The sequence below is a fragment of the Mesoplodon mirus genome (genome assembly GCF_964341445.2).
Source record: "Mesoplodon mirus genome assembly, chromosome: 10".
NCBI lineage: Eukaryota > Metazoa > Chordata > Mammalia > Artiodactyla > Ziphiidae > Mesoplodon > Mesoplodon mirus.
In genome coordinates, this window is record NC_138986.1 from 107,519,167 (window position 1) to 107,543,733 (window position 24,567).

General features: G+C 51.1%; 2 protein-coding genes across 3 annotated transcripts; both read right to left on the reverse strand.

The window, feature by feature from the left end:
- Positions 1–1,068: 1,068 nt before the first annotated feature.
- LOC309811224 (BCL-6 corepressor-like) lies at positions 1,069–10,419 on the reverse strand (the record flags this gene model as incomplete). The annotated part of the gene is made up of 7 exons (XM_082633812.1): positions 1,069–1,190; positions 1,455–1,742; positions 3,163–3,319; positions 3,477–3,554; positions 3,989–4,134; positions 5,285–5,451; positions 10,336–10,419. 7 exons carry the CDS (start codon positions 10,417–10,419, stop codon positions 1,079–1,081), a joined length of 1,032 nt encoding a protein of 343 aa, XP_082489938.1. The 3' UTR covers positions 1,069–1,078.
- Positions 5,397–22,494, reverse strand: LOC309811268 (BCL-6 corepressor-like). 2 transcript variants are annotated; one of them, XM_082633879.1, is made up of 10 exons: positions 22,456–22,494; positions 21,256–21,384; positions 19,338–19,895; positions 18,631–18,684; positions 17,972–18,158; positions 12,348–12,593; positions 11,683–11,909; positions 10,921–11,102; positions 10,336–10,590; positions 5,397–5,451 (listed from the first exon to the last, which is right to left on the reverse strand). In XM_082633879.1, the coding sequence occupies exons 3-8, from the start codon at positions 19,809–19,811 to the stop codon at positions 10,989–10,991; spliced, it is 1,302 nt and encodes a 433-aa protein (XP_082490005.1). In that variant the 5' UTR covers positions 19,812–19,895; positions 21,256–21,384; positions 22,456–22,494; the 3' UTR covers positions 5,397–5,451; positions 10,336–10,590; positions 10,921–10,988. The 2 variants fall into 2 exon arrangements, with proteins under 2 accessions (XP_082490005.1, XP_082490006.1); XM_082633880.1 differs by lacking the exon at positions 11,683–11,909.
- Between the last annotated feature and the right edge of the window lie 2,073 nt (positions 22,495–24,567).

A 24,567-nucleotide genomic window follows, 5' to 3' on the forward strand; every position in this document is an offset into this window, starting at 1 on the left:
TTTTCTTGAGTCAGTTGGAGGTTTATAGCCACATTCTCAAAATCATTAACTACAATCTTCCCAAACAGGTAATTGATGAACTGATGCATCCTAAAACTTGTCAGTAACAAAATGCTATTCCAGTTTACAGCAACATTTTAATTCTATTTAGATACTAAAACTGAATACACTGAATACTGCAAACTTTATCCCCAACCACTCAGCAAATTACTACATACCTTTTCAGATATAGGAAAAAAAAAGAAAAAAAAGTAAAAGCATACGATTCTTCCTATTTTCATTTCCAAAGATACATGCCAATCTTGATGATCAATCAGTGATTTAAACGTCAACTATAAACCCAGTATTTTATTAGCTGCTCTGCAGTGCACTAGAGCAATAGAAGAGAGAGGACCTCAAACACTCTGTTCCCTCAAATTGAAAGGCAGGCTTCCTGACCCCTCCAGACCACTACTGGACACAGGGAAGGCACACTAATCTTTCAGGACCCTAATCAAGAGTCACCTGTTTTGTGATTACTTCCATGACACACCCTCACCAACACCACTGAGTTTGCTGCTCCTACGGGACGTTACATATATTTCCTATTTTAACACATACCACAGTGCATAATTATGATTGCAGATAGATGTTCTAACAATTGAAAGAGAATGATGACTTTTTTGCTCTTACATCTTGCTATTTCCCTTCCTATTTCTTGAAGAGAAACCATAAAAATATAAACAAACAGAGAAAACAGAAAATATACAAAACATGTGGTTTGTGGCTTAACACAAACTTAAGTAAGATTAATTCTGACAGTATCCAGCATGACAAACTTCCATGGTACAAATGAGAATGGACCAAGGTTTGAGCAGGTACAGGAGACAATCCAGGCATGAACACCACCAAGGAAAGGTAGACAGGAAGTAACATGGTGTGTAGGAAATCACGAGACCAGTCTGATGGGAAGAGACTTAAACAAGACTGAAACTCACTTTCTAAACCTCCATCTCCAATTGGACAATTCGCAGGACACAGGTGCACCAAAGTGGCCAATTTATTCAATCCCTTTAATATGGAGGAAGAGTTTAAAATTTTACTGGTTTAATTTGCCCCAAAAGCAACTCTCAATAGTTATGGCCTCTGTCGTCGGAGCTTTGTAGGAAATTAAGTCAAAGTGTGGAGCTCCTTTTCCTTTTTTTTTCCTCCTTAAAAAAGAAAAGAAACAATTGTTCCGAGTAAAAACAAACATATTCCAAAGCATGTGTTCATTGAAAAGTAAAGAAACTTTATTAACAACTTCATAAAAACTGACTTAAAATTTTAAAAAGAAAAAAACATGTTTCAAAGTCCTTCCGACTCGAGTCGTGTCTCATAGTGTCCTTTCTTTACAGAAATAGTCGTATTATGACACATATGCACGAGGATTAACACCATGACACACTGTACACGGCGGGCCCCGGCGAGCTCACCAGTCGTCGTCTGAGTCCAGGTCTCTGGGGAGGATCCACTCCACGGATGAGCCCAGCAGAGTCTGAAGCTCGTTCGTGAACTCCACCAGATCGAAGAGCTCCTTACTTTCCGGATTAAAGGACTCCAGGTCTTTGGGGCAAGAGAATAAGAGACTTGCTGATACTTGCCGGTAGAACTCGGCCTCCGCGATGGTGACAATTTCCACATTTGGGAAATTGCAGCAGAATATGCAGGAGGACATTTGCAGTTTCTTGAGCAGGTCTGAGAGCAACAGCCAGTTACGAGGCCTACACCAGAGAAAGGACAGTGGTTTGAGTTTCCGGCAAAATCAGAGGCACTGCCAACTATGAACTACCCGTCTCCTGGCGGTGGAAGGGCCTGCTACTTCCCCTTTGATTACCCCACCCCCACCCCACTTCTCACTGTCCTTAGAAGATCTTCTTTTTCTTTTTTAATTTTATTTATTTATTTATTTTTGGCTGCGTTGGGCCTGTTGCTGCGCACGGGCTTTCTCTAGTTGTGGCTCGCGGGCTCTAGAGAGCAGGCTCAGTAGCTGTGGCGCACGGGCTTAGTTGCTCCGTGGCATGTGGGATCTTCCCGGACCAGGGCTCGAACCTGTGTCCCCTGAACTGGCAGGCGGATTCTTAACCACTGTGCCACCAGGGAAGCCCAGAAGATCTACTTCTAGCGGGGGAACTCTGCACTCAGGTGCATGTGTTAAGAGACCACCTAGGGCGGATCAGCCAACTTAGACAAAAGCAGGAGCAGCGCCCCTGAACGAGCCTCGTTGCAGGCTACCCCAGTGCTGCCTTGGCTCTGGCCACAACTCAGGTCACCCCTCTCCAAGTAAGTGCACCCCGTTCTAGTCACTGGGGAAAACCAGTCTGTATGCCAACCCAAGGGAGATGGCAAACACCTCTTTGACCTCTCCTCTCCTCCGGCCCTCACGGAGAGAGCATGAGAAACACTCGAGGTCACCTGGCTTTCCTTTCCTTTCCCACACCTCCAACCCGCCCCTCAATGCTGCCGGGAGTGAGGCTTTTTCGAGAAGGGAGGTGGTACAATCCTTCCTGATACCCTGCCACACTTTATGATCTCTATCCCGAATAGAATGTCACCACAAAGGCAGACACGTTCCCAGCCTCAGAGTCCAAGGAGGATGCTACTCCTTAAGCACCGGGGTCAACACACAGCAGAGCAAGGTCTCCTGATGTGTTCACTCCGAAGGGTTGGTCATGGGGCACAGTGGCCTGACCGTGGGGACAAGACTCGATCTAAGCAAATCTGAAGACACATAAGATCCCAGGTGCCACATACGGCTTTCTCTGATCTTATACGAGAAGAGGGTACACATAAGTATCGTCCCGTGGACCTCACGCGCCTTGGAAGGCCCCTACGGTAGCCATTTGGGGAGGATCCCTTCCCCAAGAGTTTAGTGACTGAAACTGTGCAATTGCAGTCACTGACTCCCGTGTCCTTTGGGCTCTAGGGGTGTGTTCCAATGAGGGCAGTTGGCTGGGGAGCCCTCCCACCCCCCAAACTTTTCTGGAAAAGTTCCACTGCATTATGTGAGGTCGGTGGACACTTGGTGAGGAATTCACTCACCCCCCGAACCCATCCACCCTCATCTGCTGAAGGGGATTTCTAACTCCTGCCACCCCACAGAGCAGCTGGGCTGGCTCTTGACCACACGCTGGCCATGCTCACCCTTGAGCGACGGACACCTGGACGTTGTAACACGGCAAAAGGGGGTCTTCGGAAAATTCAAATTCCAATAGGTCACCATAGGCCTCGTTGCTGTCATCCTGGTCCTCCGGTCCTGGGGGATTTGCTAAAACATCGTAACCACTTTCATCATCTGGTTCTAACCGGGGGGGCAAACAAGAGAGAGGTCAGTAAGCTGGAGCAAGATTCCAGCTGTTCTCCAAAAGGACCCTGGAAAAATTCTTTCCCAAGCAAGCCCTGCTCACAGCACCACCCCCACCCCCACAAGCCCAACTGAAACGAACAAGGCTGCTCACCACACACACAGCTGCCAGAGAACTCCAATGAGCAACCGGGGTTACCATCGTCAGGAGCCTGCAGGTTATTTAAACAGTCTGGAGAGAGAGGGGGAGAGAGAGAGAGAGAGAGAAACAAGATAACGCCTGCTGGTAAGAGGCAAATGCTGCTGGAGTTCGGGAACATCTCACGCTGGGGCTGGTGTCACCTCCTGACAAGTCCCACTGCACACGCCTCCAGATATCTGACTGAAACCTCCCCACGCGTCCACCCGCCTTCCTGAGGGACTGCCCGCCTCACCGCCCCAGCCTGCCAAACAAAAGCTAGCCTGGCTAGCTAAGAGTTTCCAGCCCCCCACCTTGCAAAACTCAAAGTATGGATCTCTTCTTTGACAGACTAACGTTGGGCCGCTTTTCCCAGTAAAGGGTCACTTAGAGTAAACGGGGGGTGGGGGTAGGGGGAACCCAGGTGAAAGGCTGTGAAGTCACCGTCTAGTTGCTTGAACAAGACCGCGTCTTGACCTCTGCCGTACCTGTTAAGAACTTCTCCAGAAGTTCGCTGTGGTTCACTTTCTTGATGGTTCTACCTGAGTATGTAGCCAGGGTAGGATCAGCACCGTAGAAGAGGAGCAAGCGGACAATTTCGAGACGATCATTCTTGACAGCATCGTGGAGAGGCCTAGGAGAGGTGCGGGGGATTACACCTGTGCACGCGACGCTTGCTTCTAAGGACACGGGGCAACATCGAGCGTGTGCGGCCAAGCCTCGTAGGCGCGCTATTTCACCGAGGAGGTGAGCGTACAGTCGCTGCGACAAATTATTCTGTTATTTCAACACATAACCCTTTACGGGACAGGTGAAGGGACCATCTCAGGCCTAATTCTTCAATGCAAATCTCTCTTAATGCATGGCCCAAGGAGGAACTCAGGCCACGATGAAAACTTTTCCAATGAACTTAAATAGTGACAGACTGTAAGAAGGTAACGTACGGCAGGGTCGGGGGAAGAACCCCAGCATCACGGAAGCAGATACGAGAAGCCATTGTTACACCATTACAAACAAAACCCCAAAAGTGCAGTTTGTAGAAGAAACTAGGGGCAAAGTGGAACCTCTCCTGAAACCAACTTGGAGATGAGTGATCAACCCTCTCGCCCAGCAGCAGTCGACAGGCAGGGCGAGTCCTCAGGAGGGCACAGAGTCCTCCTGCCCGTGTCCGCTGGGGTCGGGAACACTGGCCGCAGCCCCATCCAGAAAGGATGCTGTGTGGACGCCATGAACCACCAAACACCTCACGGTTCTGCTGATTTCATGACCGTCAGGAAAGCCCTGGTGCCCTGCCTCGTGGTGGCGTCCCAGGTACAACCGGGAAGACGCTTGGGCTGATGCAGACCTGGGCCTCTGGCCAGTAAACCGAGGTCAAGGACAGAGTGGGGGCCAGGCCCGGGGATGTGGGTGGACACGGCAGGTCCTATCAAGCCAAGTGCCACTGGACCTGTCTGAACTCCTACAACTTTCAGCTCACATATATGTTCAAGATTGTGATTCAACAGACGCTGGTGAAGAGTCCAGGGCCTTAAAAGAGAACACCCCTGATTATTCATGCAGGCTCAACGTTTTCAGGGATTTCTGTCCATAAGAGCGTCACAGAGTTTTAAAGTTCTATGTAAATTTGCCAGAAAGATCTGTCCGATTCCATTCTAGAGGACTCCGCCATCAGTGTGCTTACATGGCACTCACTCTCCATCTTTCCTTCTGGGGTTCCCCGCACACCCTGAGAACCACTGCCTATGCCCCAGCAGGGCCAGGCCAAGAGCAAGACCGCCACTGACCCGGTTCCATCCTGGACACTGCAGTTGACATTGGCGCCATATTCAAGGAGGTGTCGTACGATGTTGAGCCAACCTCTCGCACAAGCCTCGTGCAGGGCACAGTAAACTGCATTGTCGCAGTGGTTCACATCACAAATCTTGTTCTCCAGGCAGTACAAGACCACTTCCTACAGAGAGAGGAGAGGAGAGGAGAGGAAATACCATCAGACCACCATACAGTGAACCTTGTAAGGGTGACCTCCCCATAGCTTGGCGGTGCCCACTTTCAAAGGCATACATCCTGGGGACCAAAAGCCCACCATGGCGCGGGCAGGCGGCAGGCATCCTGGTGGGGGGCGAGAGTGCATGAGAAGGGCTTGGAGATACAGACAGTGTTGTCTAAGGCTCTGCTGCACCAGTGGCCTGGCCATGGGCAAGTTACCCTTGAACTTCTCCAAGCTTCCACAGGGCTGCTGAGAGGATGCATTCGGATAGCGATGAAAGACCTCAGCCCAGGGGCCGACGTGACCAGTACAGAGGTGTCACGGCTGCTAACATCTTAGATGACACATTGCCAAGCACAGACCATTCTCACTTGATGGGTCTGTTCAGTCGGTGGCAGTGGACGATAACACAAGTTTAGATAAAAGTATGGATGACCAACACTTAAAGAGAGCTTAAATCAGCCGGAGAACATTCCCCAGCTTAGAGAAGCAGGGACACCCAGGTCAGCTACATCCTCGCGGCCCCGGTTAAGACCCCAAATCAGAACCTGGGCCTCAGATGCTCTTGTCTGTATGTTAAGTAGAGTTAAAGAGAAGCTCTCTCCCTCCATCCTCGAGGAATGACACAAAATGCCTCCAATAACCCCACCCTCTATTTTGCCTCACTCCACCCTCTCGGGGCAGAATCAGTCTAATATTTTCATATTTACTCAAGTTAATGACAGGAACCTGATACACCACAGGCTGCAACCTCCACATTTCAAGAATCAAATAAAACATTCACCGCCCCCGCCCACCGGAGATGTTCTGTGTCAACACTGTGCATTAGAATCACTGTTATTAACCTTATTTCTTTGGCTTGTTAAAATATTAATATGAACCACTCCCAGTAAGCAGAGCAGGAATTTATTCCATGTTTTATTACCTTAAGAAAGTTTTCAGACACATCGAAAGCATTTGCCACCAGAAAACACGTTATACTGTTTATACTGGGTAAGTCATGCCCAGCAGAGAGCTGTCAGGTTCTGAGAGCTGGGAGTAGGCAGAACGTGCATGTGGCCCAGCACATGGTCTGCTGGGTAAGGGGGGATGGGATAGGGTCAGAACAGGCCTCCTTGTGACATCTCTCAGGTAACTCATCTGTTAAACCTAAAACGGGGGTCATTCTAGCCGCCCATAAGTGCGAGATGGGTTCTGTAAAACCTTTTATGCCCTTTGGAGGACACGCCAATCAAAGGTGACCACTCACTTGGGAGCGAACTAGAATGTTCCATTTGCTTACCACGTGAACCTAATGGGGCATGCTGGTAAACCTGGCCATCGGTGCCCTGTTACTTCAGGTCACTGCAGCAGCTCCCTTCCAAAACAAGAGGAGGAAGAGAAAAGGCACACCCACGAATGCGTTTCTCCGTTTACATCCCAACCTGCCAGAAAGCCCACAATCCTCTGGGCTCCCAGGCCACCTGCCCCGAGCCCTGGTATCCAGGACACCACATGAAGCTGCTGCTCTTTTAGCAGGCCCTCACTAGCCAGACTTGAGTGGACGGCTGCAAGCTAATGAGTTGTGTGCCCCAGCCAGGGAGAGGCCCCGTCACGTGGCTCTGGGATCAGTTCTGAACGCCACCAACTGCTGTGCACAGATCAATTTACTCAACCCAGGGTTTATGTGCTGTGACAATCATGGCCTTCACCTGGAAACCTTCATCACTACGAGGGCAGATTCAAGGGTACCTAGAAATGGAAGGCCGTCCGAGCCGATGGGTAAGTCAACTCTCTTCTCCTGGGAGATGGCAGCAAAGGCAGCAGTGGCCCCACGGCCAGGTCAGACCTTTGGCCACGGGCTGTCCTAACCCAACCACGTTGATCCCACTATTTACACGGTGCTTCTCATTTCCCCAGATGAGGACGTCTTCTGTCACCCACAGGAACCCAGGAGATAGCACGAAAGGAAGGTAGTACTATCCTCATTCAACACTTGGAAACTGAGGCCCAGAGATATTAAACCCCAAGTTCAATTAACATGAAGCACTAGACCTATAACTCAGGGCTTTGGTACCTGGTCAGCTGGGAAGATTCAAAAGGCCCAAGAGGGCCCCAGTTAGAGGGATGCAATCCCGCTGTGACGAGCATCCCACAGGCCTTCTCCGTTGGGGGTCAAGTGGGCTGACTACACTCTCCTAGCTACGAGGGTGATGGCCTCTAAATGGATGGCAACCGTCGCCCGCCACCAACACTTTCTCTAACTGAAAGGCGAAGAGGCGGGGCGAGTCTGTCGACGCAACACATTCCTTGCTTTATTTTCTCCGCTAGAAATAAACGGGAGTGTCTGAAGGGCAGCCCAGCCATTCCCAAGCAAAGTCAAACTGCTTTTGTCGGACAGCTCTCTGTTCAGCGGCTATAAGCCGAATGCCATTACCCGCAAAATGTAACCATAAAGGCCATAAGCCCGACGTTGTTAATTAATTAAATGCCTCATTAACGTTTTAATAAACATGACTTATTCAATTCATAGAAAATTTAACCATCACCGCTAAAGGCGCAAGCATGTGGTTGCACACTGGCGTTTTAGTCTAAGAAATAGAAGCCCTTTTCCCAGGAGGGAGAGGTTTGAGGTCTTTGGCCACGCAAGGGATCTGTTTAACGCGGATCTGAAGCCAGAGTGTGTTTCTAAACTTCCAGAACCAGATTATCATGACATAAAGCTCAGACAGCCTTTATACTGCACATGGTATCTTTGGCTAAGCAGAAGAAAATAACCAAGAATGCTGAAGACAAAACTTCAGGAAAACCCTCCCAAACCACACCCTTATATGGTTAAGCAAACTGTCCTTCCATTTTAAAAGGTTTAAGCTGCCACATCTCCCAACTGGGCCATCATCCCAACATTTAAAATTCTGCCCAGAGAAATCCCAGAAAGTTGGGTTCAACGTTGAAAGCGTTCATCTACTTGTCACAATGTTCAGCATCAACACTGGTGATCTGTGTAATCTACATATTGAAATTTACATTTGAAGAAAAAAACAAATCCCACCGTAAACATTCCCAAGGCTTCCTGTGCAATCAAAGGCCAGGTAGCCTAAAACAGTATGGATCAAGTGCCCCTTGGTCCAGGCCTCAGAGCCACCAAACCAAAATGGAAACTGTCTTAGAGGGCCAACGAGGGTCTTTTGACGTCTCTGGTCCCAAAGGGAGGCTGCTGGAAATGATGCCGAGTTCACAGGTGGGGCTCGGAGCCCCGCCCTCCACGGCGGGTGCAGCAGCACCCCACCCCCCCATCTCCAGCACTTGCTGGAAGCGGGAGTCTACTTTCTCAACCCTAACCCAAAAGTTGGGGTGAGGGGTCTCCCCCCCACCTCCAGCGTTTGCTGGAAGCAACGAGACGATCTTCTCAACCACGGGGGGTCCAGCTCAGCACCATGTGCAACATCTGCTCCGTCCTCCTAGGCGCCCGCTCTCAGCTCTTGGGAAGCCAACTGGGTGCTCCTTGGACTTCACCTGCAAGTAACTGCGCCAACTACCAGAAAGTGCTCTCTAGCTAATGGAGAGGTCTCCAAGAGACGTGGAGATATAAACAACAGCACATTCAACCCACAGCAACAACAAAAAACACCCCCAAACTAAGCAGAGCCCTAGTGCTTCCAACTTCCCACCCCCAGTCATGCCTTAGGGCCAAGGCAGGCACACTTCGAAGGGCTCACGGCGCTATGGACCGGGGTGGGGGGACACGACGGGAGACGGGGGACGGGGGCACAGAGCTGGCTGAGGGTGTGGGCGCCAGGGCTGCGGGCCAGCCTGGGTCCTGCCACCCCAGTGCTCAGCCACACCTCCACGCTCAGCCTGCTGAACCGCCTTTTACTGTCACCATTCAACTCCCAGAGGGCTGACGCCAGCACAGAAAAATGCCTTTGCCCTGTGGGCTATTACATCCCAATTGCTCCTGACAAGTATGGTGGGGGAACTGCACAGGGCAGAGACAGTCATCTGCCTCACAGAGGTTTTGAACTGTAAAAAGGGCAATTCCAGTGTGAGCCAGTCTTGCTGAGGAGCGTGGTGGGCTGTGGGGCACTGCTGGGTTGCTACCTGTACAGGTATCAGCCAACCCCTCTGAGGCTCCGTTTCCTCATCCGAGAGTGGGCTAGTACTCATTACTCCCAGTGAAGATGTTAAAAGGGTGAAAGGAGTTACTACAGGTCACACGGGCTTAGGCAGACGTCAGCTCTCTTTCTATGTTGCTCCAGCAATAGAGGCCATCACTGGCATCAGCGTGCTGGGTCGGGATACAGCAGTGTGGACAGGAGTTTTGTGCAAGGCTCAACCCCTGCTCCCCGCCCATCAGCCCTCGGCTCCCGTGCCCTCTCAGAAAGAGACTGCTCACGTCTGCCCCACTCCCACCCCTACTCTGCACAGACACTTCCCACCCGCTACCCCACAGGGGCATCACTCTGCCCCAAACAGCACAAGTTATTAGAGCTAATAACTACTCTCCTTCTTGCTATTCAGAACCCAAAGGGCTCATTAAAATTCCCCTGGTCGCCAAGCCCTGGGTTAGGTCAGATTTTATATCAGAGATAAGTGAGCCGGACTGGCCAAAGCAGCCTACCTGCCTGAACGGGAACGGAACGTCAGAGAGGCCTGCCTTTCTTTTCACACCACGACTGAACAAGCCACCAAAGAGCCCACAGTGTGAGCGGGGCCAACGCAAACACCCTGCTGGAACACCCAGCCCAGCCCGCCACGTGGAGGGGGCTGGGCTCTGAGACCCGCCCCCCCATCCCCAGCCAGTGTGTCCCCCACCCAAGGAGCAGCAGCCGGCGGATCCTGATCCGGGGCACCCACAAGCATGCTCACCTCGTAGCCAAGCCGGGAGGCCTGCTGTAGGAGGGTTTCGCCCACGTTCTTATTGACAGTAAGTCTCTGCGCTTCCGGTGGCATCGGGCGGGACTGGGTGGTCTCTGGAGGGGAGCTTGAGCACGTCAGCTGCGAGGCCTGGGAAGCTGGTAACAATTGCTGCAAACGGTCCAAGGGCTTCTGGTCCTGCTTGGCCGGCGAAAGATCATAGTCGGAACTGGGCTCAGGCTGCTTTCAAAATCTCCGGACGGTCACCTATCACGAAACCAGGCAGCGCACACATTTCAGGCTGTCCTTCCACCGCCCGCCTGGTTCGCTTCCTCCCTGAGTTACAAACCTGAGTGGAGGAAAGCACTTTTCCTCCTCTCTGTCTGGGGGAGGCGGGGCGGGGGGCAGGGGGTGCATTTTTACTAGCTGGAAACCTCACCACCACCCAGGAGACAGGTCCCCTAGGAAGGGGCAGTGATATTCTGGGGGGAGGGGTTCAGGAAAAGGAAAGCTTTGTCCCCAGAAGCAGAGAAGTAGGCAGGCGGGATGTGCCTGCACAGGCCCGGGGGGCGGGAGAGAGCCAGGGGCAAGAGGTACCTTGCCATCCGCATTGTCCACATAGGAGTCCCCTGGCAGCGGCAAGCCCCACCTGGGCTCCTGATGGATCAAATGCTTGGTTTTGCACGGTCGCTTCCCGGATGGTTTCTCGCTGTTGTCGGTGTTTTTCTGCGGCGGGGGCGAAGGCTGCCAATCCATTTCTTCGTCCACGCACAGCACATCTGTCAGGGGGAGAAGAAGCGGGCGTCACACAGTTGTAGCCGGTGAGGAAAGAAAAGCCCATTGTTAGCACGGATCGTTGGAGCAGCTTCAGTTTTTAAAGATATACCGATTATGTTTTCAAAGCACTAATATTTTAATTATCCCACATTCAACCGGCAAATAGGCTAAGCCACGACACGCCAAATGGCAAGTCGCTTCAAAGGGCCACAAGAGCGGGCAGAAGCCAGGCCTTCGTGCGCTCCCGTCCCCACCCGTGGGGGGCCTGGGGGCTCGGGACAGGGCGACTGGGGACAGCCTGAGGCTGGAATGAGGGCACTGACAAGCGCCCGGGCTCACCCAATACTTCCCTTCCTGCCCAGCCACGGGCTGGGTGATGAGGAGCAGCCCAGGAAGTCGCGCTCCCGCCTCACTGTCCATTCCATAAGGAAGTGAGCAGGCTGAAAGGACCTCATGAAGAAAACTCCCCACTCACCACACGCTACTCTTGTCAACTTGGATGGCACTCAGGCCCCCTCCAGGGCCGTTTCCCACAGAGGGCGGGTGATCCACCTTCCAGGAGCGCCCCCGCCCCGTGCGTACCCTGTTCACTGTCACTGCATTTAAGGGACTCCTCCAACCAGCTTCTGTTGCTTTTGGCCTCTGCCCTTTTCCTGCCAGGTTTCTCTTCGGAGATGCTATTGCCCTGGGGGGTGACCGCAGGCTGAACCGCCTGGGCCACCTCCTTCCTGCCCTGCCGGCCAGGTTTGCTCTCTGCTCCCGCCGTTCTCTAAGGTGCAGCGAGCGGCGCTGCTTTCTGGGATGGAGCCCTGTTAATTCAATGCACACCTCAGGGTGGTCAGCTCACTATAATGTGGCTCTTCTAAGTGGTTAGAGGAACTGTTTGTCATTTCCCTCTCAGGCCAGTCCGCTAATGGAGAAACAACTACAAATTAATGAAGAAGCCCCACGGAACGGGCCGGGGGGAAACAAACTGTCTTACACATCACTAACAGGGGTGGGGGAGGGGAGGGGTGTGGCCACTGTGTTGGCTGGAACTTGTCACCAAGTCTCGGGAGGGGGCCTATTTGCCTTTGGCCACCTTTGGGCTCCAGCCCCGGCACCTGGCTTTGGGGGGGTGGGGGGTAGGGGGTGGGGAGGTGTGAGTGGTTCCCCCCAGGGCTCCAGGGTGGGACTGGAACTTTCCACTGCTCCGCCCCAGGACTTCCGTAGGGTGCCCTGCGGGCCCGAAGCGAAACCGAGCTCACCTTTGGAGACCCGTCTCCGCTTGGCTTTCAGCAGAGAGTCCTCCGGGAGCACACTGGTCTCAGTGTGGTTCCTAACGCCAGAGACCTTGCGCTTTCTGTTCAGGCGGAGGGTGGGGCTGCGTGACGTGTCCGGGGCCGCCTGGTCGGCGGGGGACTCTCTGGGGGGCTCCGTGTCCATGTCCTCAGGAAGAGCACTGTCTTCTGGGGCTTTGAAGGGGTCAGGTTTGCTTCCATCATAACACTCCCCTAGGGGAGGGGAGACAACCTGGAAAGGAGGGAACAAAGGTCACCAGGAGCAGGCAGGACCCCCATGCCCAAGGCAATCTGCTACCAACAGACCACCCCCCACCTTTGGAGACCAGGGGCCTCACACTCTGGAAGCACTAAACCCTCAGAAAGACGTCCCAAAGGAAGGACAGCTGAACACAACCAGCAAAGAAAGCAGAAAAGGAGGCGCGTAGCCCACTCACAATCCATCCTTCAAGGGTCAAGGTGAGGCATCTACACCAGCCCTCTGTAGGCATGTGAGATAACTCCCTGACTGCTTAACTCTCCAAGGTGGCTTACTCTTAAAGGGGGGTGAGTGACCTCACAGTAAGATCCAACCCATCAGGGCGGAGCTACACATTACTATGGAAACAGCTGCTAGTAAACAAAAAAGGCTGATGTCATCAAGATACCAAATAGCCCCCAACTGCCATCTACACAGACATAGCACCAATGTTCACTTGGGTCAGCAGGGGCGAGGGGGAAGCAAAAGGGTAGGGAAGGGATGGTGGGAGGCTGGGCAGCTGGGGAGACCAAGGGAAGAGGAGCCTGGCAAAGGGAAAGGAAAGGCTTCCCGGTGCACACACAAGGGTCAAGGGCAATTTCAAAGAACTCAACCAGATTGCTACAAGTCTGTCTGTCCTCTTTCCACACCCATGGGGGGAAAAGCATTTCACTGCCATCGAGGCTCTGCTCCTATTTCCTGTCTAGGAAGAAGGCCCTCAGTGACACCAGTCACCCACCTGGCACGTCTCCAGGCCTTCCTTCCCAGGCAACAAGCATCTAAGGACATTTCAAAGACAAGACTCCAACCCCCTTCATGGGGGGTTTTGGGGGGGCGGCCAGCAGGGCTGAACGGCTCACACCCCAGCTCCGCCTGTGTTGCTCCTGCCCCCTGTGCTCAATCTAGCATCCACTTGGGGCTTTTCTTCCAGTCACCCCAGCCTAACATCACTCCTCACTTTTGCTCTAGCCATAGAAACAGTTCAACTGCTTTGCCAGTCACATTGTTTCTAACACACAAATAATTCCATAACGATCACTGTGCTGTTAAAGAGTTCCCCGAAGATGACCCTGTGTCCATCACCAGCCGGGGGTGGGGGTGGGTGTATGAGTTTGGTATTTCGTTAACACCTGAGCTAAGCTCCCACAGCACGTTTTTCTAGATGAAATCATGGACACACCCCTCACATGCTGCTCGCATTCCTCCTCCTCTCCCTAGACCCCTTCAAGTATCACTCCCACTTCTGCCCAGCCGGCTGGTCCCCTGATCAGCCTCTCTTGGGGCCATTCCCAGCATTTAATGGCAGTCAATTGTGGGGATGAACCTCACCCTGGCCTGGGCTAGCCTGACCTGTGTTCTCAATGGTGGAACACACTTAGCTTTTCTCCGAGGGTATCCCAAGGTGGGACGGATCCCCATCTACTCTTGCCGGAATGGTGGAATCACCCCAACCACGAGGGTCTCCTGTCATGGCAGCAGGAGAAACCCCAAACTCCTGGCCTGTGCTTACGGGTGATGCAGCCCAGGCTGCTGCAGGCCCGGTGAAGACGGCGTGCTGCAACTCTCACTCCGGCTGCTCTGTGACCCTCTTAAACACTCGGGCAGGAATGGCGCCGCTTTACAACTCGGTCCCCTTCACTTGTAAAGTGGGAATGTTACTGCTAGCCTCCCTCCAGGGGTGGGCTTCATCATCATGGGCCGGGCTCAGCACAGAGAAAGGCTGGAAAAATCCCTTTAACCAAAAGATGCCAAGACTTTCAGACCAGCCTGAATCTCAGGCCTGAAATGTAGGAAATTTTAAGAGGTGAGCCCTGCTGGTTACACCACCGGACTTCTCTGGTCCAATCAGCCTTCCCTAAAAGCTCCGTGGGAGGGGATCCATGGAGGAATGGAAGGGCTACCTTAAGAAACCCCATGTCCAATTTGAAAGTTTCTTTTTCCAAACTAGGTCCATCCACCCTTCCCCCAACCCCGGAGCCTTTTAGGGCAAAGATCTCAATTCCCCTCAGCTAAGGCCCCCCAAGACCTTACGCTCGTGTGACCTTACCCAGGCCAGTAATAAACCTGAAGGACACCCACCCCGACTGCCCAAGAGCCCCATGGCCACCAGCTATGGGGTAGAGGCTCCGTGTCACCTGGAGCTTCTCCAAGACTGTTCTAACCACGACCCACAGGAGGACTACCCTCGAGGGCAAAGGAGATGGGGAGAGAAATAGATACACGGGGATCCTAACCATCAGGCTTTGCCATCATCGCTACTTTTGGCCCTTCTAAAAGTGGGAAGCCATGTGCCCTTGGTCACCCAGTCTAAGCAAGATGTGAACGTGGTCCCTGCAGCATGGTCCTATGACTCACAGCACACATATCCCAAATTCATTATGGTTGTACCATAGCATCACCTCACAGAAGCATCACCACAGCAACATTTACAAGTCACTGTGGCAGCAAAGCACCCTCACCACGGTTGAGCCATGCCCAGTGAGGCCTAAACAAGGTGAGAGGGTTCTGAGTCGCTGGAAGGCTCCCCAGGATTAAAATCCCCTTCTCTCTAGCTTAACTATAGCACCTCCAGTCAGGGCTAACCTTGTTCAAAGTTACACCCGCTACAGAAGGAGTGCAGGGGATCTCTGTTCCAAAGTAGTTGACAAACGTGCAGGTGCTCAGCTGGAACAGAAGTTCCCTGAGCAAAGAAGTTTCATGAAGCCCCTTGACGGAGGCTTCCTCCAGCTCCTGGCCAGGCACTGCCACTGAGCAGGTCCTAGGCCTGTCCCAGCCAAGTGGTTGGCAAGGGAGATGCTTACTCCAAGTTTGAGAAGGAAGGGACCAATGCCTCCTGGCCCCGCCCCATCTTCAAATGCCACTGAGGGTTCCTAGTGATGAACTTCCAAGTCTGAGGAACCTCCAAACTCATTTGGTGAACTTCCAAAATAAAAATGTCACTCAGCCACCCATGTGATCATAAAGAATAAATGAGTATCTCGGCCCCTGTGTTTTCAAGTTAATTCCTTTTTTAAACAAGCCCCTAGCAACAAGATGCACCCGCACCAGGACAACCAGGGCCACGCAAACAGCACCCACCACCTTGGAAGCTCCTGGTCCCTCCATGGGTAGGGGCTGCCTCACAAGGGTGAAGGCATCTCGAAGGCGTCCTGGACCCTCTTTGTGACCCCTGCCCACCCCAAATCCCCGCCCCAGCTCCCATGTGCTCACAGCTCGGCTCTCGGCCACACCGACACCCATGCGCAGGACCTGAGCCCATATCAGCTCAAGACATGATGGCCCAACAACAAGAAGGCCCATTCATTTCCAGCTGAATGGAATGAACACCTGCTGTGCCTTGGATGTGGAGGCCGCAATAAGAACAGTGGCCCCTTCAGGTGACCTTTCCTGACCAGCTATTTACAAACCCCACGTCTCTACAAGACAGAGGGTGGGTGGGGAACCCACCTCCGTTGCCCCAACCTTTCAAACGGAGCCCCTCACCTTCCCCAACCCTTCTCCTGCCCTCCCATGGTGGCGATTCATGGCTCACTGGGCCATGTCCCGGGTGCTCCAGGAAGACACCTGTCGGTCGGTCTAAGATTGGAGGCAGGCGGTGGGGGGAGGGGGCTTTTGGAATCGTCTGGGGCTCAGGCCCTGCTCCCCATCAGCCACACCGAGTTCTCGTCTCCAAGCTCAGCAGGAAAGACTGGGAAGGACGCACACAAACGTCTCTGGGAAGAAGGGCGGGTAAAGCCACTGAGACGTGAAGGGCAGCGGCCACCCTGGGTTTGGCCACATTGCTGGAGAAAAGGGCGAGAAGACGCGAGGCCGGTTAACTGCCCGCTCCCTTCCTCCAGCCTCCCTCACCGTCCACCCAGAGCAGGCAGGTGCCCTCCTCAGAAAAGCGCATCCCCGTGAACTTGGCCTTGCCCACTTTTATCACATCTCTCTGAGAAACTTCCCCAGGAGCTGAGTCATGAGGCCACTCAGGAGGGTAAGGGCTGTGTGTCAGCTGTGAGCACAGGCAAGGAGGGAGGCCTTCTTGCTGCTTCACTCCAGGGTGGCCTGGACCCTCCGTTCTTCATTCCAGTCCCGAGGGGGAGGAGCTCGGAACCGTCTACTCCAGGCACAACAAGAGCCCCATCCCTCAGGGAAGGCCGCCACTGACTAGCCACAGAAATCCCCTTCTACGGGAGCCACATAGGACAAACCGGTCCCGGTGTGGCTTACCCAGAACCCTGGCCACAGGCCTTTGTCTGACCCCAAAGAGGAGCTGGGGGAGGGCAGTGCTCCAAGCAGCAGAGAGAAGCACACGCTGTTGCTGACCACAATTTTCCCGAACTGCATCAGGCACCCACGACCTAAGCGTGCGGGTGAACGCCGACCCTACGACTGGGTCCAAGGGCCTGGACCTCCCAAACGTGCCCACCACCCCCGACTGTCCCGTCTCAGGAGGATGTCACGCCCACCCTGTCCTCGACGTTCACCTAGGTGCCCTCACTCACCATCACCGGTGAGGTTTCTGGGGTCCGGAGCACGCTGCAGGCCACAAGCACGCACACTGAAGAAAGCGGGAGAAAGACCTCCACTTGCTGCCAACACATCTCATTAGCCCAGGAAGTCTCGAGGGCAAAGCCCGAAGTCAACCCCAGTGGGAGAGCAGCTGATGGGACCGCAGAGTGTGACTCGAGGCAAACACTAGCTTTCTCTCCATTTTGCCTCCAAAACATAATACACCCCGTCAGGTAGGAAGAACGCCCTCGTCTATCCCACGCCCTTGGAGCGTGCCGTCAACTCCTAATGACTGCAAACAAGCCTGCCACAGAAAATAATTATGCTCATCTTTCTGGTGCCTTCATCAGCCCTCATCTCATTTGAAAGAAACCTCTGCCTTTGGAGGGAGAATCCGAGTACTCTCCACTCCCTCCCATAGGAGACTGTCACTCTGGAGGGTCTGGCTCTGGCTGCAAGTGTCATTCCACTGCTACCAAAAACCCGGATCCGTACCTGCTACAAAACAGAACACGTACCTGCTACGCTGGAGGTCTTGCACTGCCATTCCTCTGCTCTGCTGTATCAGACTATTACTAACTACAGGACGAGCATTTCTCCGGAAAAAGGAGATGCGTGCCAGGAAACAACATTTCATAGGTGCTTCACTCCTGGATGCTGCAACGCTCAAAAGGACACCCAGCCTTGCAATCCACAGCTGGGAAGGGTGGCCAGAGCAGCCCGTTCTCCGAACAGCCAGCACCCCGACGCTGGGCCGTCGCAAGCGTATTGTTTCCTCTCACCTCCCTCGGCACTGGCAGTGGAACTGCCCCGTTCCCACCGACGTGGTACCACACGCGAGCCACCTGGGTTCACTTACATCTCTCACTGTCGTTCTGGTCGGCAATGGCCTCCTCCAGGGCGACCGACTTTGGCTTTTTGTCCTGACTTCCTTTCAGCCTTTCCCAGTCAGCGGGGCTGAATTTGCGCACCTCGGAGTCTTTGGTCGTGGGGTGGCCACCTTCTCGCTCTTTCATCTCCAACTCTGAGAAGCGCATCACTGCACGCTAGAAAGAGAATGGAGATGGAGATGGAAAAAAGACACACCTTACCACCAAAGCTATTTCACTGCCCTTACCTTAAAGGAAAGTATTTTCAAAGAAAAGTTTGCCCAAAACCAACCACAATTTATGATACAACTGAGATATTTTAAAATTGAACGATAAAAATGTAAGAGTGTCTATGTGTAACTAGTCACACACTCTTTATTCGTAAAGCCATATGTATGTAGAGATATATGTGGTGTGTATGTATAGCCATACATACACTGTGGCATAGAGGCAGACATTCTCTTTCGAAGGTAAATAAAACAAAACAAAAACACAACGCAAAGAAAGCAAAACAAAAACACAAAAGAAAACAAATGCACAATGAATAAAGACGACCATGGCCCACAAACTTCCCTTTGTATATTTGGAAATGAAATTTAACTCAAAAGGTTTATGTAAGATTCTAGTAATAAAAATTTGAAGAACTGACCTCACAGTAAGCAGCAGGTAGACATAAAATACTGTCCTCTTGTAATCCTTCCATCTATGTAATTAAAATGGGCACTCAATGGATCATTTAGATAACTTCATCCATTTTTATAAGCATAAACCAATTTTTTTCTTAACACTGCAAAACAATTTGGCTTTGTCTTTTAATTAAAAGTAAAACATCTTAAGGAAATTCCTATACAACATCTATCATTCACTGGCAAGTTAAATACATACTCTATCCCTTTAAGCAAGGTTTGTTTTTTTGGGTTTTTTTGTTTGTTTTTTTGGTGGAAAAAAAAAATTGCACGAATCTCACAGACATGCGGCCGCTACACACCTCCACCAAGTATCACATAAGGCATTCTAAGCAGCGCTTTTAGGTATATTTGTTAACGTACAGTAACGGCAGAGAAATCAAAGCGATTGATAGGTCAATGTCATGAAGTCTTTTAGACATCCTTCGCAATAATTAAAACTTCCGTTATCGGCATTCGAGTGGAGTTCGCTTAAAATCTACAGAATAACTTAAAGTATCCACTTACGTCCCCTTACTGGACACATTTCAAACATTTAAATTATCCTAAGCTTCATTAACCAAATCAGCCCAGTGTCCTGCCCTATCATACCCCCGGCCCCCTCCTCTTCACACATTAAAAAAACCTGACAACTGGTCAGGCTCCTGAAATTCGGGTGGGGGGGGCTCACCTGCAATGCCCGCTGCTCCTGGCTGAGCTGACTGGAGTCTGCGTACAGTCCGGTAGCGACACACTTGAACCGGTCGCCCACGTAACCAGCGGAGTTTGCGATTCTCTTTGCCAGCTTAGATGGCTTCGGTTTCAGAACTTTGCCATCGGTTGATCCTGCCTCGTCAGCTCCGTCTTTGGTGTAGGTGGGGGTGACGTCCACACTCGGTGGGGCACTGCCCAGGCAAAATGATTGGGGATCCTCTTGGGTTTTCCCGAAAGTGACCACAGAGCCGTCGCTCCCCAGGGTCGGCTCCAGGAATGGAGTCGAGACCGGCGTCGCCAGGTTCTCCTTGTTGGTTACCACTGGAACATTCTCCTTGCTTAAGCCGGAAACTGGCTGGCCCGGAGCCTGTTTGAAAGTATAGGCTTCGTGGAAGTCACTGATGCGCCCCAACTCCTCTCTCAGGGCAATGAAATCCCGGTGTGGCCACATTTTACTTTTTTATTTTTAATATATGTTCACATGTTTCCATAAAGGATCCAAGGTGGCCCATAACGTAAGGACACACAATATTAGCTTTAAAAAAACATGAAAAAAAAAAGGGAAATCATGATCCTGGAAATGGGTTGCATCCTTTTAAGGGGTGAGAATAACAGAATGAGTGAGCCAAAGATTTGGGAAAGGATCTCACATTTCCAAATGTCCAAATCTTAACATTGCACCAAGTGGGAATGTAGCCGTGGCAATATTAACCTGAGAGAGCTCTATGATGGTTGTCTTTACTCATCACTTGGTTGCAAGGTTATACATAACAGGGTAAGTGAAGGAGGGCAAGTAGACAGGTAAGAGTCACGTCCTGATTCTCAACAGAAGGGGCATCACCTCGGGAAGGGACTCCGGAATCCTACAGGAATCCTCTTGATACACTGAATCCTCTAGGTGGCCAAAGGATCTCATGGGACCCTACCAGCCAGATGGAACTTAGAAAAGTAGCGAAAAGCTACTCAACTGAATGCAAGTCATATGACTAGGAGCAGGTCAGTGACAAGTTCAAGTGCAGATGCTGTGGAAGAGCAGTTCCCCTTGTGCTCGAGCCTCCTCAGAATGTGCAGTGGGAGGTGCAGTACCTGCTGTGTCTCACTGTGACCCTCCAGCCTCTAAACTCATCTCTCCTGGGAAGCTGAATTCAAAAAGTCAATTTAAAAAAGAGATAGGGCTTCCCTGGTGGTGCAGTGGTTCAGAGTCCGCCTGCCGATGCAGGGGACACGGGTTCGTGTCCTGGTCCGGGAAGATCCCACATGCCACGGAGCGGCTGGGCCCGTTAGCCATGGCCGCTGAGCCTGTGCGTCCGGAGCCTGTGCTCCGCAACGGGAGAAGCCACAACAGTGAGAGGCCCACGTACCGCAAAAATAAATAAATAAATAAATAAATAAATTTTAAAAAAGATAAAAGTCTCTAGTAGAGAAATTTTATCAGAGCCTCGTACTAAGAGCTGTAGAGCCACAAGTTTCCCATGATACAGCCTTAGCAGAGGCTGTTAAGGCAGTGACAGAAAATTTGTACCGAGGGAAATAGCACAAGAGTTTGCCTACAATTCACGAAAATGATCCCTGCACTTGGCCTGAAGGAAATCAGCAAACTTTATAACAGCTTGTGTATTTGTATGCGGGATTGAGAATGAATTTAATTTTTTAATTTCTCTGAATTATCACATAAGATTCAGAAGATGCTCTCTCTGCCTAGAAGCCACCCCACTGGGATAACTATGCCTACGGAGTTCCTTTGCCTACGACTCCTACTTGCTAACAGACTGGCAGCCTGGCCCCAGGGCCTGGTCGCTGCTCCCAGTGCAATGGTGGATATGGTGTCAACGGTTGCAAAATCAAAGCCCCTTACATCCTCTCCATGCCTCTATCCCGCCCCCCACCCCACTCACCATGGATGTTCAGGAAGCGGAAGGTGTCCTGGATGGGAACGTGGTGCTGGGACTGGTCCAGCTCATCTTCCTCATCTTCTTCATCCACATCATTATCTTTCTCATCCCAAGGATCAGATCCAGTGGATCCTACCCGAGAAACACACACACACACAAACAAAGGTCAAAAGTGAGGCACTCACGTTGCACTGTCATCCCTGCAGCTGACCCACTGTTCAAGCTAGGCACTGCCAGCACAGAGGTGCCTTGGGTTCAGTGTGCACCCTCAATGCCAAAGAGTGGGAACCAAGGGTGTTCACCCCACTCCCAGCTCCTCCTACGGAGCCCCAGTGCAAGCTCTCATCCCCTCCCCTATCCAGGAGCTGCAGACCCTACTCCCTTCTCCTAGAAATCTTTTAATTCCTACTCTAAACTCCTTTCTACACATTAGCATCCCTTCTAAGGACCCAAGGAGCACAGCTTCTCTCCTTTATAAGCTTACTGTGAAGACAGACCCTTCCCTCATGGCAGAGCCTCACTAGATTCACTGGAGGTCAAGTCTAAATTATCTGGCTCTTAGTCCGAACTTGCTAAACATTGAGTAAATATAGGGTTCAGGTGGTATTCTCCTAGGAAAAATACCATACAAATTAAATGATCACTTACCCATCATTTATAAAGAGAACTTAATAGCATTCATAATGTCATGTCAATTGATTCTTAGAACAGCCTTTGAAATATGCAGGAAAGATGAGAACCCAGATTTTATAGTGGAAGAAGCTGAGGCTCAAAAGGTTGAATGACTTGATTCAATGTCCCACAAGTAGTGGAATGGAAAGACCGAGGTTTACAACTCAGACCTTCTAAGTTTTAATCCCTCCTTCTTCTAAACTACCTGGCCTCTCTTCTCAGTGTTGAGTCCCAAGAGAAGTTATTTTTTATAGGACTCAATACCCCCTCTTCTTTCTAATGCTTTACTGTTCCACTGGGTGGGCAGGAAGACTGTGCTGAGTTTATATCTTTTGTTCTCTGGGTTCTTTCTAGGGACAGGATTTCTTGCCTTATTTACCAGTCTTCAACTTTGTAAGCGAGGCGACTTTCAAGTCGACTATCGCTTTCAGGGTCCAGCCCAGAACCTGGCACACTGTCCACCTTCTCCCCAGCAGCTGGGGCCTCACCTGGGTTAATGACAGAGCCCTGGGGCTGGGGGATGTCACACACTTGATATATCTTCACTGGGTTCATGGGCACCTCCTTGGTGCCGTCGTACATCAGGTTGAATTCCCTGCTCTTCTTGAGCGCACAGCGGAGCTGGGCCTTCCATTTAGCTGGGTCGGGGTCGTCCACCCCTTCCTGGTACTTCCCCTGTCTCCACAGCCCAGGCCTGAGGGACAGGAAACTGCAGTGAGTGCCTGCTTGTTGCCCAGAAACACTGGAAAGTGTGCCCGCCCTCCCTCATACAGACACAGATACACACAGCCCTGCCTGACCGCCCCATCACCCCAACTCCAATTTACAGAGACTGCAGCAGAAAACACCACGCTGGGGACCAGGCAAGGCAGGGCCTGGGAGAAATTAAGCCAAATGCAAATACAGTATTTTAAAAAGAGGAGCCTCATCTCAAGTGCTTGTGCCAGCATCATCTGTCAAGACTACAATGGCCTTAATGAAGGGTTGAAAATAAAGAAAAATCTGGAACAAGTATACACCAAAATACTCATGGTAACTTTTGGATAGCAAGATTTCAGGTAATTTTGTTTTGTTTTGTTGGCCTTATTGGTTTTTCACATGAATTGCTTATATAATAATAAGAGAAAGGGAGGTGGCGTATGATATGAAGAATTCAGGCTTGCTGTTCCCTCTCCCTTCAGTCTTTAATCTGATGCACAAATAACTGTTGAAACCAAGTACCTTTAGGGGTAGCAGCCCATAGGAGGGCAGGAAGCACGCTCTGGGGGTTCAGCTGGCCTCAGTGCGAGGCTGAGGGCCTCAAGTCCTAATAAACTCACACCACCTGCCTTTCCCTGCTTCCTCAAACTCCCACATTGGGAACATTTTGCTGGGAACACCAGTGGCTGGTGGCCTGGGCCAAAACCAGTGTGGCCCCACCTCTCTGGTTTTCAATTTCCAGGTCTAACAGGCATTTATGTGTCTGTGCACGGGATATCAGCCCTCCCCCACTGTTAACATATCTCAGATGTCTACACGTTCTTCAGGGCTGTGACGTATGTGCTGGTGCAGAAAAGGGGGATGTCTTTTGCAGAGGACTCCAGATCAAGAGAACGAGATGGACCGGCCAGACTGCTCCCACTGGACATTAGGAAGATAAGGTGGCCACGTAGTTAGAATTCTGCAGGGGAACATAGTCTATATAGTCTATGGGTTTGCGGATCCACAACTTTTATTTTTTCAGTAATGCCAACCAAGCTCATAAGAGACTGACATATCATCCAGAATGCCAGTCTACTCGTTTTCAATGAGGAATAAAGCTGGTCAGTGACCAGTATGGTTAAGTCCAATAACCTGGACATAACCATGTATGATCTCAACCAGTAACTCCTGTATCTGGTTTCTAATGACAGTTCCAAGAACATAAGACCCACTCAACATTTAAATCCAAATTTTCAGATGACTCCAAAGCTAAATGGAAATGATTTGATATTGAACTCTAAATTTGCATTATCTAGACTATCTCTTACCCAGTTGGGTAACCCAGAATCGACACTAAAAGGCTCCTGGTTTCCCAAAAATCACAGGACATAAAAATGAAAAGCACTGGAAAGGCAAGACCCCCAGTGAATTTGCAAAGCTGCTCTTGTGTCTTTTTCTTTTTGACCTTGAAGCCAGGAGAAATTCTAAAAATACAAATGTATTCATTTTTAAAACTTGACTTTACTGAATAGTGTTCAGATCCCCAAGCCTACAAAAATAATTTTATTTTTAAGAAAATGCTCCCTGCCCCAAAGGAGTCTACAATCCCTTAAAGGAGACAGATGAGTCAATAGATTAGCAATATAGATACCATGTGAACACCAGTAAAACTGCCTAATCCATAAAGAGTCGGGGGGGAGGTAGGGTTGGCCAAGTTTATCAGAATTTATGATTCTAGGGCTGAATCTGGAACATGGGTAGAAGTTAACCAGGTGAGAAGCGTGGGTCACGATACTCTAAGCAGAAGCAGCTTTATGGGCAAAGGCAGAGGCTGAAAAGCACAGTGCTTAGGGGGCCTACAAGCAGTTCAGCTTGCGTGGAGGCAGCAGATGAAAGTCTGGGCTTGTAAGCAGGAGCCATGCCAAGGAGTTTGGACCTGATTCTTAGAACTCTGAGAACCAC

What these genes read in the sequence shown, in the direction of transcription:
- LOC309811268 (XM_082633879.1), bottom strand. Translation starts at nt 19,811, where the DNA reads ATGTGGCCACACCGGGATTTCATTGCCCTGAGAGAGGAGTTGGGGCGC. An exon ending in CCAGAACGACAGTGAGAGAT is followed by an intron (nt 12,594 to 17,971) that starts GTAAGTGAACCC and finishes CCCCTCCCCTAG; the next exon opens with GGGAGTGTTATGATGGAAGC. An exon ending in GCGGAGACGGGTCTCCAAAG is followed by an intron (nt 11,910 to 12,347) that starts GTGAGCTCGGTT and finishes TTGAATTAACAG; the next exon opens with GGCTCCATCCCAGAAAGCAG.